An 11,881-nucleotide genomic window follows, 5' to 3' on the forward strand; every position below is an offset into this window, starting at 1 on the left:
AGAGCAGATTCACCTATGCTGGCCGCTATTTCCATGGCTTTAACTTGTTACCAAGTATGCCAAGGAATAGCTGACATTTATTTAATGTTCATAGTGGTGTTGACTGTGTACTCACTGAAACATTGTATGCTTATGGAAGACATTTGTTTCCAAGCAGCTTATGCTAAATTGCAGTGATATAAAGGAAACACTTATCCAATATTGACATTTACCAACTTCTAGAAGTATACAGCCAGAATACTCATTTTTACCACTGGGAGAGGAGAAAAAGAATTAAAAAGCATAATGGTCCTAGCTCCTTCAGTGGGTTAGAAGCTATGAGTGAATGAAAGTTAACGTGCAGTAGGGGGAGGTTCAATGGGGGAGAAGATCCCCCACCCTCTTGTGACCCTTGGCTCTATGGCACAGTGTGCCTTCTGAGAGGACTGAAGCCCTTCCGTGCTTCATAATAAAGCTTTGGCAGATGGCAGGACATAGTATCCCTTCCCCGACCATGAGAGAAGTATTCTGATGATCTATAAGGTATCTATGTTCTTACTTGACATGCACTTCTAACTGGGTAAATTCTGACTTTCTCTTGGGAAAAGAAAATGACATGCAATGACGTATGGAACAGTACTGTGTCTCGGTGCAGTCGATTCTCACATCATTCCTCTAACTGGAAATAAAAATCCCACTCTACTTGGAATACAGGATGAAGCGATTACAACCTGGGTGCAGTATACTGGCTGGCTTTGCTGCTGACTCCCTTATGAATAGCTGTGATGGGATATGAAATCCAAGGGAACTGTTAGCCCCACAGAGCAGCTGCTCCCACCGACCCTGCTCCGAGAGTGCTGGGATGTCCGCTGGCCTCGAGGCAAGACTGGAGCTCCAATCACTCTGCTGCAAGTGCCACCATTAAAGTCAAGATCACTGTGGTGGGGGGAGTTGAAGTGTGCATTCCAGCATGCTCATGATCTTACTGACCTTCTCCACTGATGAATTAGAACACCCCTCTTCCCAGGCACAGGACGAGTTCAGTGCCTCTCTGTTTCTTAATGGACCCCAATAAAAAATGCCTGCACTGTTTTTCACCTAAGGTCATCTCGACAATTTACAAGGATAAGGATTTTAGCTGCAAAATAATGCCTATGCCCCTCTAGCCCCCTTAGCATCCCCCGTCTATATCAAGACCATAAAACCAGTGCTTTTGGCCCTCCTCCTCACTCCTCCAGTATGGGCAATTTTCTTTTCGTCATCCATGTTTCCAAAACAGTTTATCTTTTTATCTCCTTGGAAGAAAAGTACTCCACAAATCAAAGGTATCATTAGTATTGTTATTATTTTGCTATTGAAATCTCTTCAATTTGCTCTGGATTATTCATGTGCTTTTTTGGGTCTGCAATATAATGCTGCCTAAGTCACCCCCACTGGGCTGAACAAAAAAGAAAAACTGCATCTTCGGGCCTAATATCCTCCTCCACCCCATCTCCTGCTGGCCCTGGCTTCCACCAACACAGGCACACACCAGGCAGGGCTGCTCCTTGGTACCATGCCTAGCTTGCCGCTGCCTGTTCCAAGCCAAATCCTCCTCTGTACACCCAAGAGGGGGACCCCATGGTATCCTCTTAGAGCAATGTGAAGGCCTTGACCCCACCCCACTCGTCCTCCCCCTAGGGACTTTCTTTTCCATCCTCAATAGGTCTGGCTGGCAACTGAGGACTCCCTACTGGGATACAGACACGCAACCACCCCCATTTCCAACAGACATGCCCCAGTTTCCCCACCCGAAGATTTGTTAAAGAAGTGGTCCCACACCCTTGGCAGCTGTGCATTGACCTTCTGGCACAAAAGAACTGATTCTTCTTCCTCTAGACAAGACGTCATCCCACTTGGGGTTCTGGTAGGAGGGAGAAACACACATTACTTCCCTCATCTTTTGCTTTATGACATTTCTGAGTGAGTGTAAGTGTTTCCAAAGTTGCTGTTCACTCCCCACTTTGTTTGCTGATTCCTTCTCTGCCTGTACCCCCTATGATCCCTCCATTCTTTAGGCCACCTCTGATGTGTTCAGGCTCTCTTCCGATGCCTCCCCAACCCTGCCCCTCCCAAGGGAACTCCTTGCTAGTTCAAGCCTCTTGAAGTGGCTCCTCCTTTTCCATGCTTCTTGTCATCTCCATGGCTCCCTTCACCCTGGCTGGCTCCCTCTGTTCACTCTATTTTACCCTTCTGTCTACTAGATGCCTTTCTATTCCCTAGGAGATTCAGATCACCATGACCCTCTGCCCTCTGACAGCTGCTGACAGCCCCTTTTGGTGTTTCCAGCCAGGCAGGAGAGCAAGTGGGCTGCTCAGATTCTTCCCAATAGGGAGATGGTACCTCAAATGCATCCTTAGCTCAGGGATGCCATTAAGAGGTAAATGCAAGTTTTCACTTTTACCCCAATACAGTACAGTGTGCATGCAAAGCCAAAAGATCTGGGTTCAGCAGAACTAGAACCTTCAGAACCACAGAATCACAAGGCAGGACAGGCCGCTCTAGGAATGCCTGAGCAAAATGCCAGAGAGTGGGGAAGAGACCACCTTTCTTAAGAGCGAGTGTCTGGAGTAGAAGGCGCCAAGTTCTTGCCACTGTGGCTCCCCTGTCTGTCTCCCCTGTCTCCGAGGTGGAGATCGGAGATCTCCCTGGAGGCAGGGAGTCATCAGTCCTCTAGGACCTTATTCCCTCCAAGCTACCTAAGCTGTGCATGTGCAGGCTGGATGGGATGGGGCTTGAAGCTTAAGGAGGGCACAGAAGGAAATAGTTGTGGGTGAACTGCAATGATAAACAGGAAAAAATATAGCAAGCTCTAAGTTTATGGATGACAAAAGAATCGATTATTTTTTCACCCAGGGGCAGAACATGTCTATTCTCAGCAGCAGGCAAATTGTGCTGTGACATTATCCCTCTTTGAACAAAGCATGACCGTCCTGACAGCTGAGGGAAGAGGCATCCACAGCAAGGGAGAAGCCCACAAGCAATACACACTGGCAGCTCTCCATTCCCTTGTTGGGAGCCAGGCCTGGGGACTCTGGCAGGGGTGGAATCGGGAGGAATGTTATTTAGCCTTACTACTGCCACCTTAAGAAAGATAAAGAAATACTTGATTTCAATCTACATAAAAAGCCCAAACTTTCAAAGAATAGGGACCCACCATATTACTGATATTAATTATACATTGATTTCTGTTCTCTGTCTCTCTAAAAGGTTATAAGAAAAAGTAAAGGTAAACAAACATTTGACAAATTAGGAAGAAAAGGATGGCTGGAACGGACTTTAAGAGTTTATTTTTATCTTGAGAGCACTGCTTGGAGCACTCTGTCTGCACGGGGACCAAGATACTGGGAGCATGGAGCTTGGGAATCTTGTTCCCAGAAACTCCTAAGTGCCATGCAGATTCCCACGGTGAGATGTGCTGGACAGCAGATGGCCATGTCATCGGAGTGCCAGATAAGGCACTAAAAACAACCCTGGACATTTGTTGTCTCTGAGGGAAAGGCCATCCCCTGAGTCTCTTCACATTTCCTGGGAGAGGCATCCCAGCATGCAGGAGGCAGGGGTCAAGCAGGTGGCTGTGTGAGGGTGCCGGGGGTGGGTGTAACCTCAGGCCTCATTCCGGGGGATCACAGTGGAAGCCATTTAGAGCCATGTGGGCTAGACCTCCCAGGACCTGTTAGACATGGATGCATTCTATCCAATAAGTTGATGAATGCATGACACTGGGTAGGGGTGGGGCACAGTAAATGAGCTAAGCATATATGTGAAGATGGTCAAATAGAATCCTCTGGGGAATTCATAGTGCTCAAAACAACATCCACATGAACAAATTTCCACAGATCAAGGCAAAAGATAACCATATCACATTGCAGTGAAGTCCATAAAACACCTTCCCACTTGATGGCTGGACCCCTTAATTCCCATAGGCGGACACTGTCTATTCAAGAAGCACACCATGTACAGGGATGCAGGGTATCTGACCAGCCATGTCCACTTGGGTCTCCTCATTTTTGCTTAGACCTGTTTTCCAGCCTCTGGACCAGGTATCTACCATTTGGTAGGGTGGACAGTGATGGCCAAGCTCAGAACACTCCAGGAGCACAAGGCATTAAGAACTGCATGATGTTATGGTTTCTTCCTAGCGCTCTCAGGACTCGGGGTAGATAAAACAGAGCATTTAACCTCCATAGGTAAATATTTAAAGATTCACATGAAGCAGTCAAGAAACAGCTCCAGACCAAGAAAGAAATAAGCACAACAGAAGATGTACACTGTAATGATTCAGACGGCCAGGGAGGTACTTAGACACCTATAGCCTTCTTATGCCAATCTACATAAGTATCACGGATCAAGCTTCTAAATACACAAAAGGCTGATTAAAGCATGCACTGGTCCCATGCAAATGTGAGTTCGTGTGTTTATGGGGGGTTGGTTGGAAGATTCCCTCCTTCTCAGGGGTTCTATATCAAAACTTCCTGAGTGAACTGGTAAGAAGCAAAGACGAATGGGAGTGTGTGTGTGTGTGTGTGTGTGCTCATAAGCAAGCACATACACATCCAAGAAAGAGGGTAATCTTACCAAATGGTGATATAACTGAACCTGTCTCTATACCAGTGTTCTGAGAGAGTTCTTATTCATTCAGCCTGAAACTCTGGGGAAGGCAATTTATCTTCCTGCTGCTGTAGGGAGCCCTGGTGAGAAGCACACAACCATATGAACACATGAGTGCGTGTGTGTGTGTACATACATTATCATTATACACAGGCATTAGTATGCACATACAAATATGAAGAAGGAGCCCCTTCGGTTTCATCAGGAGGACCAGAAGCAAAGTGTGAACTGCACAGATAAGGAGAAAGTCTGCAGTGACCACAAGCACGGGTGGAAGAGCAGAAGAAGGAAGCCAGGTTGTTGCTTATATTTGGCTTCTCCCCGACAGGGGAGAAACAGAAGACATGCTGTTTGCTTGCAAAGCCAGCCACCCATGGCGGTGCTTTGCTTTCTCGAAAACTTTTACCCTTCATTTAATCAACAGATGGACGTGCTCTGTTGTGGATTTTTTCTGAGAGTCTTGCACCTCTAAGAGCTGTGTTGGTTGGCACAAATGCAGCCTCAGATGGCAGAGGTGCATTGGCATTCCAAAAGAGTGGGAAGGAACCCATGTACTTGCCCCTCCAAACTCAATTCCACAGGTGACTTTCGATGCCTTTGGCTAACTAGGCACTCACATTCCCTCTCCCGAATTTCCCTCTCCTTTCTGCACCACTACCAGCCCCAGGGCTCCCAGTGGCAAGGAGCCTAGAGGTGGCAAAGTTCTTTCTGGAGAGTCCACCTGCTTCTCTGCCCCTGCTAGGCTGCAGAAAGGAAACAATCAGCACCACGGGCGAAACTGCATTTTATACCCTGAATTCAGTGCTGTGTAGGATTCAGAATTCAACCTAATTTAGGGAACTTGATGACGTTCAATGAAACTCTTTACAAGCTTTTCCCAACCACTGCAAATTACCCCCCACAATACATTCTGTAATTGCAACCCCCTTTTCAACGGTGCAAACCACACACATTCGCTTTTGAATACACTTGTGCAAGTCAGACCCTATTCAAGCTGAAATATCCACCTAAACCAAGCTCTCCCTCCCTGCCGTCTCCTTCCCTGGCCTGGGTCTGAAGGAGAGGAGGTGCCCAGAAGTTCAGAGCGGCATAACCACAGAGATACTACCTAATTAACATACCAGAAGCATAAAGAATTCATTTGCATTGGAGAGTTTGAGCTGGATACTGACAAGTGAGAGGAGAAAGTCATTCCCCTCCCCTCCCATACCCCTTCTTTCCAAAGGAAAATAAACAGTACCATTTTGTTGCATTCGCAAAGGCAAAGAGGCAATGCCAGGGCATCTCAGCCCGGCACCGAGAGACGCATCCATCAGTCCGAGTTCCCGAAGCCTGCCCACATTCCTGCCCACAGCCTCCCGCGCCCTGACAACCCAGCCGACTTTCTTCCAACTCCAGCAGCGCAGGGGTCCTACCTTGACTGAAGAGGAAGAAGCAGACGAAGAGCAGATCGAGCTGGAAGGGTTTCATTCCTTAGCGCAGCGAAGGAAAGCCGGCGGGGTAACTTGGCCGTGGTTAGTTTCTCTTCCTTGGCGGCTCTCGGTGCTCAGCCTCCGCCGGTCCTCTCGGGTTCGCGCCTACCATCTGTCCGTCCGTGGGTCCCTCCGGGTGGCTTCGGTCTCTTTGTGCCTCTGGGTATCTGCAGCCAGCCGACACAAACTGCCTGTTCTTAGCCGCCTCGGGAAGCCGGGATTGTCAGCAATGTCCCCACTCGGAGAAGATCCATTCTCTGGCTCTTGGCATCCCAGACACACGGCTTCCTCAGGCGGGCTCCTCCCACAGTGAGCGAGCGAGCTAGTGACGAGTGACAGAAGGACTCCTTTCACTGAAGCTGAGGAGGGGAGAGGGAGGGGAGACAGGTCATAATTAAAGAGGAAACACTCGGAAAAAGGAGATCTATGCAAAACGGACAGTGGGGGAAACGGCTGTGTTCTTTCTTTTCCCTAAATAGGGAAAAATTCAGCTTTTGTCACCATTATTGACCAAAAGGCATCTTGAGCTTGGAGTGGAGCTGTGACTTTCTGTCCACATGATGTCCTGTTTAACAGTGAAGTTAAGGATGACTATCCACATGCATGTGCACAAAAACATGCATGCCCTGCCTTTGCAAAGGAACTGGAAACTGGGCTGAAAGGGAACTAGGAAGGGGGGGTGCGCATCTTTCCCTCGGAAGGACTTGGCCAATGTGTGCAGCGGGAGGCTCGGAGTTGGAGGAGAGATAAGCATGCTTTGCATTTCTGAGAGTTTCCTGTGGGTGGGTGGGTGGTTGTGGTGGTGGGGGGGTAGGTAATAAAACCTGAACATTTGGATCTTAGTTTGCTTTGCACTGCTCCTGGAAGACAAAATGCAGGAACTAAAGGGAAGGCAAGTAGGCTTGTGACACACACCCATTTATTATCATTATCCTGGTTTGTGCATTTCCTAACGAGGACAGGGGAGCAGCCTGTCTTTGCATTCAGAGCCTCTCCTCTAATGAGCGCTCCATCACTCTGAGCCTGTCTTTTCTCCAAGAGGTGCTGTGAGTCCAATTGCGAAGGAGAGGCCAAGGTCATAGGCAACTGCCTCCTAAGGATCTTCAAGTCTTTTACCTATCATGAAATTCACACTCCACACTCAAATCAAACTCGATTTCCTCCAGGATATCAACATGAATTTATCTGGGTCTATTTACTTAATAGACATTTAGGCATGCTTGGTATAAGCAGGCCATGGAGGGAAGCAAAATAATAGGCACAGACCATGCCTTCAGAAGCTCATAATCTAGTGTGCAAGCAGAGTATACACACAAGATGCAAACTCTAAGGACATAACAAAGCAACACAGAAAAATATTCAACGTTATGCACTGTGAGAAGGAGAGGTAAAGAGAGAGGAGAGGAAAATGAAAGACGCTCCGCTGACGTGCCATTTAGCATTGAATTCTAAAATCAATCACTACTGTCTTCAGTCCCTGGACCTTGGGGAGGTCTTTTGGGAAACTCTTAGCCTTTCCTCTTTCAGTAGTAGCACATCTTTTGAGGACTCTGCTCACTACAAGGCACATTCCAACTCCAAGTTTCCATGCGGATGTTAACTTTAAAAAATTATCCCTTGGTATTTGTGAACAAGAAAGAAAGAAGCAGGGGCATATAGAAGTGTGCTTGTAGGAGCTGACACCTGGTAGTTGACACCAAAGATCTACAAATTAGTAGGTGTCTGCTTTGTTGACTTTTCTATTCTTAACTTAATAGTTTATTTAACTGCATCCCTTAGAGGCTGTTAAACATAACAAAGGGAAATTTGTAAGCAAACTTTGGGAGGAGAAACAGAAATGTTGAGCAACAGAAACTAAAAGGACACAAAAGAGGCAGCCCATTAGCTAAATTAACAAACAAGTTACTGAAGTAGTGTCAGCTGAGCCTGAGTCCATTAGCCTGGTGTAACAGATCATGCAATAAATGGAAGAGGCAAATCAGAAACACACAGAGGAGATAAAAAATAATTGTAAATAACATATGCCAAATAACACATTAAGACTGAAAATAACTCTATGTATAGCGCCGTCACCTTAGTAGTAGCTTTGCATTAAGCCTATGGGGTTATTGGGGAGAAATTTCAGGTGTCTGCGTGCCATTCTTGCAGGGAATGAGACAAACACTAGAATGCAGATTCTCTATCAAAGGTAGCAACATTTGATGTTTTAACTAAAGATTTATCCTTTAAGCTGTTGTTTAATTTTGAGTGCTAATTCCTCAATGGCCCAGGGCCCAGATTTGCTTAATTCAGCCCCCGAGGGAACTATTACAAAACCAGGGTCACAAGGCTAGTGAAGTGTGCAATACGCAATAATCAGGCACACGTACAGGCGTCTGCACTCCACGCTCGCACTGACTCTTGGAAAGAAGAGGTGGGCCTGGGAGATCCAGGTTGGAAGGATCTTGTTTCGCTCTCCCATTGGCCCCCAACACTGGCCTCATGGCCCCCTTACTGGCTCCAGGCATCCCCCTCACCCCCACCACCCAGCCAGCTGGGGCTGTTCCCCTCTCCACTCCCCTCTACTCCCTCCCTGTAACCTCCCGTCTCCCGCAGAAAGAAAGAAAGAAAGAAAAAGCTTGGATTAAGTGATGAGCTGCCCGCCTCTAAAAGGACCAGGAGGCGTATCAAGCCTGAGTGCCGGAAAACCCACGGCAATCTTCAGCAGCCACCACGTGGGGCAGAGAACGCGAGCAGTACCTGCAGGACCCACAGCCGGTCGGGCTCTGGCGCCAGCCTCGACGGCGGCCCCGCCATCTCCGCCCGGCTGCCCGCGGCCTCACCTCCTCCGGGGGCTCGGTTAGCCTCCTGGCGCTGCAAGGCGGCCTGCGCGCGGTTCGCTCCGGGGGAGGGAGGAGGAGGGAGGCGGCGAGGAGCCGACGGCTCCACCTGATGGAGAAGCGCGGAGAGTCCCTAGACCTCGGAGTGCGCTGCAAGAGGGGAGAGGAGAGAGACCGCCGCCCCTGCTGGAAGCCTTCGCGTCCGGGGGGCGGCGCGCGGGGGACGGGGTCTCTGGACAGTCGGTGGAGGCAGCAGCCCTACAGAGACAGCCGAAAGCCAGCAACTTGGAAAACCGCCCGAATTCTGGTTTTCTGCACATCCAGGCTGGCTCCAGGTCTCTTGTGCCCACCGTGCAAGCCGGTGGGATGCCAGCAGGTGGCATCCTCTCCAGCGTTTCTTCGCCAGGCGTGGAGTCCGGAGGCCGAATCCATCAGTCCCCAGCCCCCTCCCCAAGCCTCGGGTGCCAAGTGCTGGGTCCTGTGAGCCCCTGGCCCCGCCCCCCACCTCCGCCAGCGGGGCGAGCCGGAGCTGGATGGCCCAGACCCGCGCGGAGGCGGGAGCCTACAGAGGATGCCGGCCGGCCCCAGGTTCTGCTGCTGGCTGGCCAAGAAGTGACAGGAGGGCAAGGCTCCCCCGGAAAGCGTCCAAGCCCTGCTCTCCTGCTCTTCCAAGCCTTGCTGCCTGTTGCCCCCAGGGTTTTCTGAGTTCTGGGACGAAGAGAGTGATGCGCAAGGTTCTGGGTCCCGGTGCAGGAGTGAGGGGTACGGCTGTCGAGTGCTCGGAGCAGGCTGGCTTTTGGGCACACTGCAGACCTCAGCTCACCGCCACTTTCTCCTGACCTTCCTCGTGGCTGTCAGCCCAATGTCTAACATGTGTTATTCCCTCGCTTTGTTCAAAGGCCTGTTTTGGATACTTAAAGACATGTGGAATGACTATGAGAATTCCTGTTCCTGGAAAGTTTGTCCTCTAGTTGGAAAGAGGTATATACAGGTCTGTATGTGGGAAAATATTATAAAACATCTCACTGACATTTTAATAAGAGAAATTGCCCTGGATGGCATCTGTCTGGGCCCTTCCTTTTCATTAGAGATGCATCCTTCTAGGTTAGCTTGCTTGGGGCCCTGCAGGAAAGCTGCAGGATGAGGCAACAGTCCAGGGCCCCCACCTGGGCCCAGTGTCCCCACTGTCCTATCCTTCTCCATCTCCCCCACTGCCATGCTGGCCGGGCTCACAGTCACAGCTATTCTGTGTTCATGAGACACCATTATCACCAAGAAGAGGGAGCGGCTCTTTTAAGAGATGGGCAGTCATCATGTACAGAGAATTGCCTGCTTAATGCCTCTTCACAGTATTTGTTGCAGAGATACATTAGAAACCGCATTCCCTTTTTGTTTTTCATATATCCTGCCAGTACTGGTTAAACCTCTTTTGTCCAGGGATTTAACACATTTTGAACAGCCTCCTACTGGGAGTTCAGGGTAACCTGACTCTCCAGTCGTAGGTAAGTTAATAAGGACTCCAAGCTACGTACACTTCCAGAGACCAGATGGTCGTCAGAGGTCCTCGCTGGGTGGCAGCCTTTATGACCTGGGCAGTCACAGTCTTCTAGCCTATTTCTTTTTCATTTATCTGAACCAGATTTCTTGCTTACTTCTGTGTAGGTGGATTACGAGACCTTAACCCCTGCTCCCTGCAGTTGGTCTTTCCATTGTAGAGGGAAAGGGCTCAGAGAACCAGATATTCAACTTTCAGAAGCATCCCCTGAAGGGCAGGTTGTCTGCTCCCCTGATTCATTGAGGATCAGGCCTCATGGAGGGAGTCTGGTGAGCCTTTTGATGTGGCGCTGGCCTGGCCACTGCTAACCAATGTGGCCCCTTAATGAACCTGGGCACACCTTTCTTCATCTATTAAATGATGTGTTTGAGCCAGTGGATCTCCAGGATTCTTCAGAATCCTAAAATCACATTGTCTTCTGTTCCAGAGGCCACACCTTTCATCATGGAGACAAATGGAAATGCTCTTTAATGCCATCAGTGTTAGGGCAGATTATTTCGAGTGGTGGGTCTCCATCCCCAAAAAAACAAGTGAGCAAGTGACAACCCTGAGATCTGTGTGGGCCTCTCCACTGTCATTGGTTCTGACCTTTCCTCAAACTGCTTTGTGTTCATTCTACTCAGTCTGAGCACCCTCAGTCTTTCCCCAACTTACTGAACTCATTGTCTTTCCCTTATCTCCTTGTTTTCCCCAGAACCAGACCCCACATCCAGCCTTGGTTCTGGGTTCCAGGACAGACTTCCTTCAACATACATCTACAACCATGTTGGATGCAAAATGCAAACATTTTATTAAAGTAAGGGAGTGGTGATGCCGGAGTGGCTAACTGGAAAAGACTTCCTTTAAAGGGAGCGAGGACAAGGATGCCTTGTACGTCTTCTGTCTTAATGTGAATCACACTTTACAGTAAAAATTGTTTAATCCTGTATTTTCTCTGATACCCTGGCAGCCCCATGAAGGTGGGGACAGCGCCCCTCTAGTTCACAGCCGTCTCCACAGCTCTTACCCAGGTAGGCAGTAGGCTCTCACTACGTACTGCTGAATGAATGGTAAAGTTTTACCTAGTGCCCCACATTCTATTTCCTGTTTTCTGAATCCAATTTAACTTATTCTTCCCTCTGTTGTTAAACCATTGTCAAACATCTGGCATGTGCCTGCCACTGCTCTGGCTGTATTTTATGAGGATGGGTAATGAATTTAGCCTATATATAGTTTGCAAAATGTGGAAACACACTTTAAGAGGCATGGCACTAAAGAAATGAAAGATATTTTTATCTCTTCAGCATCATTCTGCACAAGGATACAATTCTCCGGCAGCACTGTTTAAGAACAATAGACCTGTTTAGCCTTGACACGCTCATGCATGCAGGGCACTGGGTACTCAATTCACATGGGAGCTGCATTCT

General features: G+C 48.7%; 2 protein-coding genes across 6 annotated transcripts in view; one reads left to right on the forward strand and one right to left on the reverse strand.

Annotated features, from left to right (window-relative positions):
* Positions 1 to 8,929, reverse strand: part of KIRREL3 (kirre like nephrin family adhesion molecule 3) — a 584,143-nt gene extending 575,214 nt beyond the window's left edge. For all 5 annotated transcript variants that reach the window (XM_016922484.4, XM_016922483.4, XM_016922482.4 and 2 more), the window contains exons 1-2: positions 8,841 to 8,929; positions 6,045 to 6,460 (exon numbers count right to left, since the gene is read on the reverse strand). In XM_016922484.4, the coding sequence (XP_016777973.1) occupies positions 6,045 to 6,099 (55 nt within the window). In that variant the 5' untranslated portion in view covers positions 6,100 to 6,460; positions 8,841 to 8,929. The remainder of the gene's footprint in view (positions 1 to 6,044; positions 6,461 to 8,840) is intronic.
* Positions 8,930 to 8,935: 6 nt separating this feature from the next.
* LOC101059748 (putative uncharacterized protein KIRREL3-AS3) lies at positions 8,936 to 11,613 on the forward strand. Its single transcript, XM_016922498.4, is given in 2 exon segments — positions 8,936 to 9,125; positions 9,127 to 11,613. Coding segments are annotated over 2 exon segments (726 nt in total). The 5' UTR covers positions 8,936 to 9,032; the 3' UTR covers positions 9,760 to 11,613.
* The last annotated feature ends 268 nt before the right edge of the window (positions 11,614 to 11,881 follow it).

This window comes from Pan troglodytes, chromosome 9, assembly GCF_028858775.2.
Source record: "Pan troglodytes isolate AG18354 chromosome 9, NHGRI_mPanTro3-v2.0_pri, whole genome shotgun sequence".
Lineage (NCBI taxonomy): Eukaryota > Metazoa > Chordata > Mammalia > Primates > Hominidae > Pan > Pan troglodytes.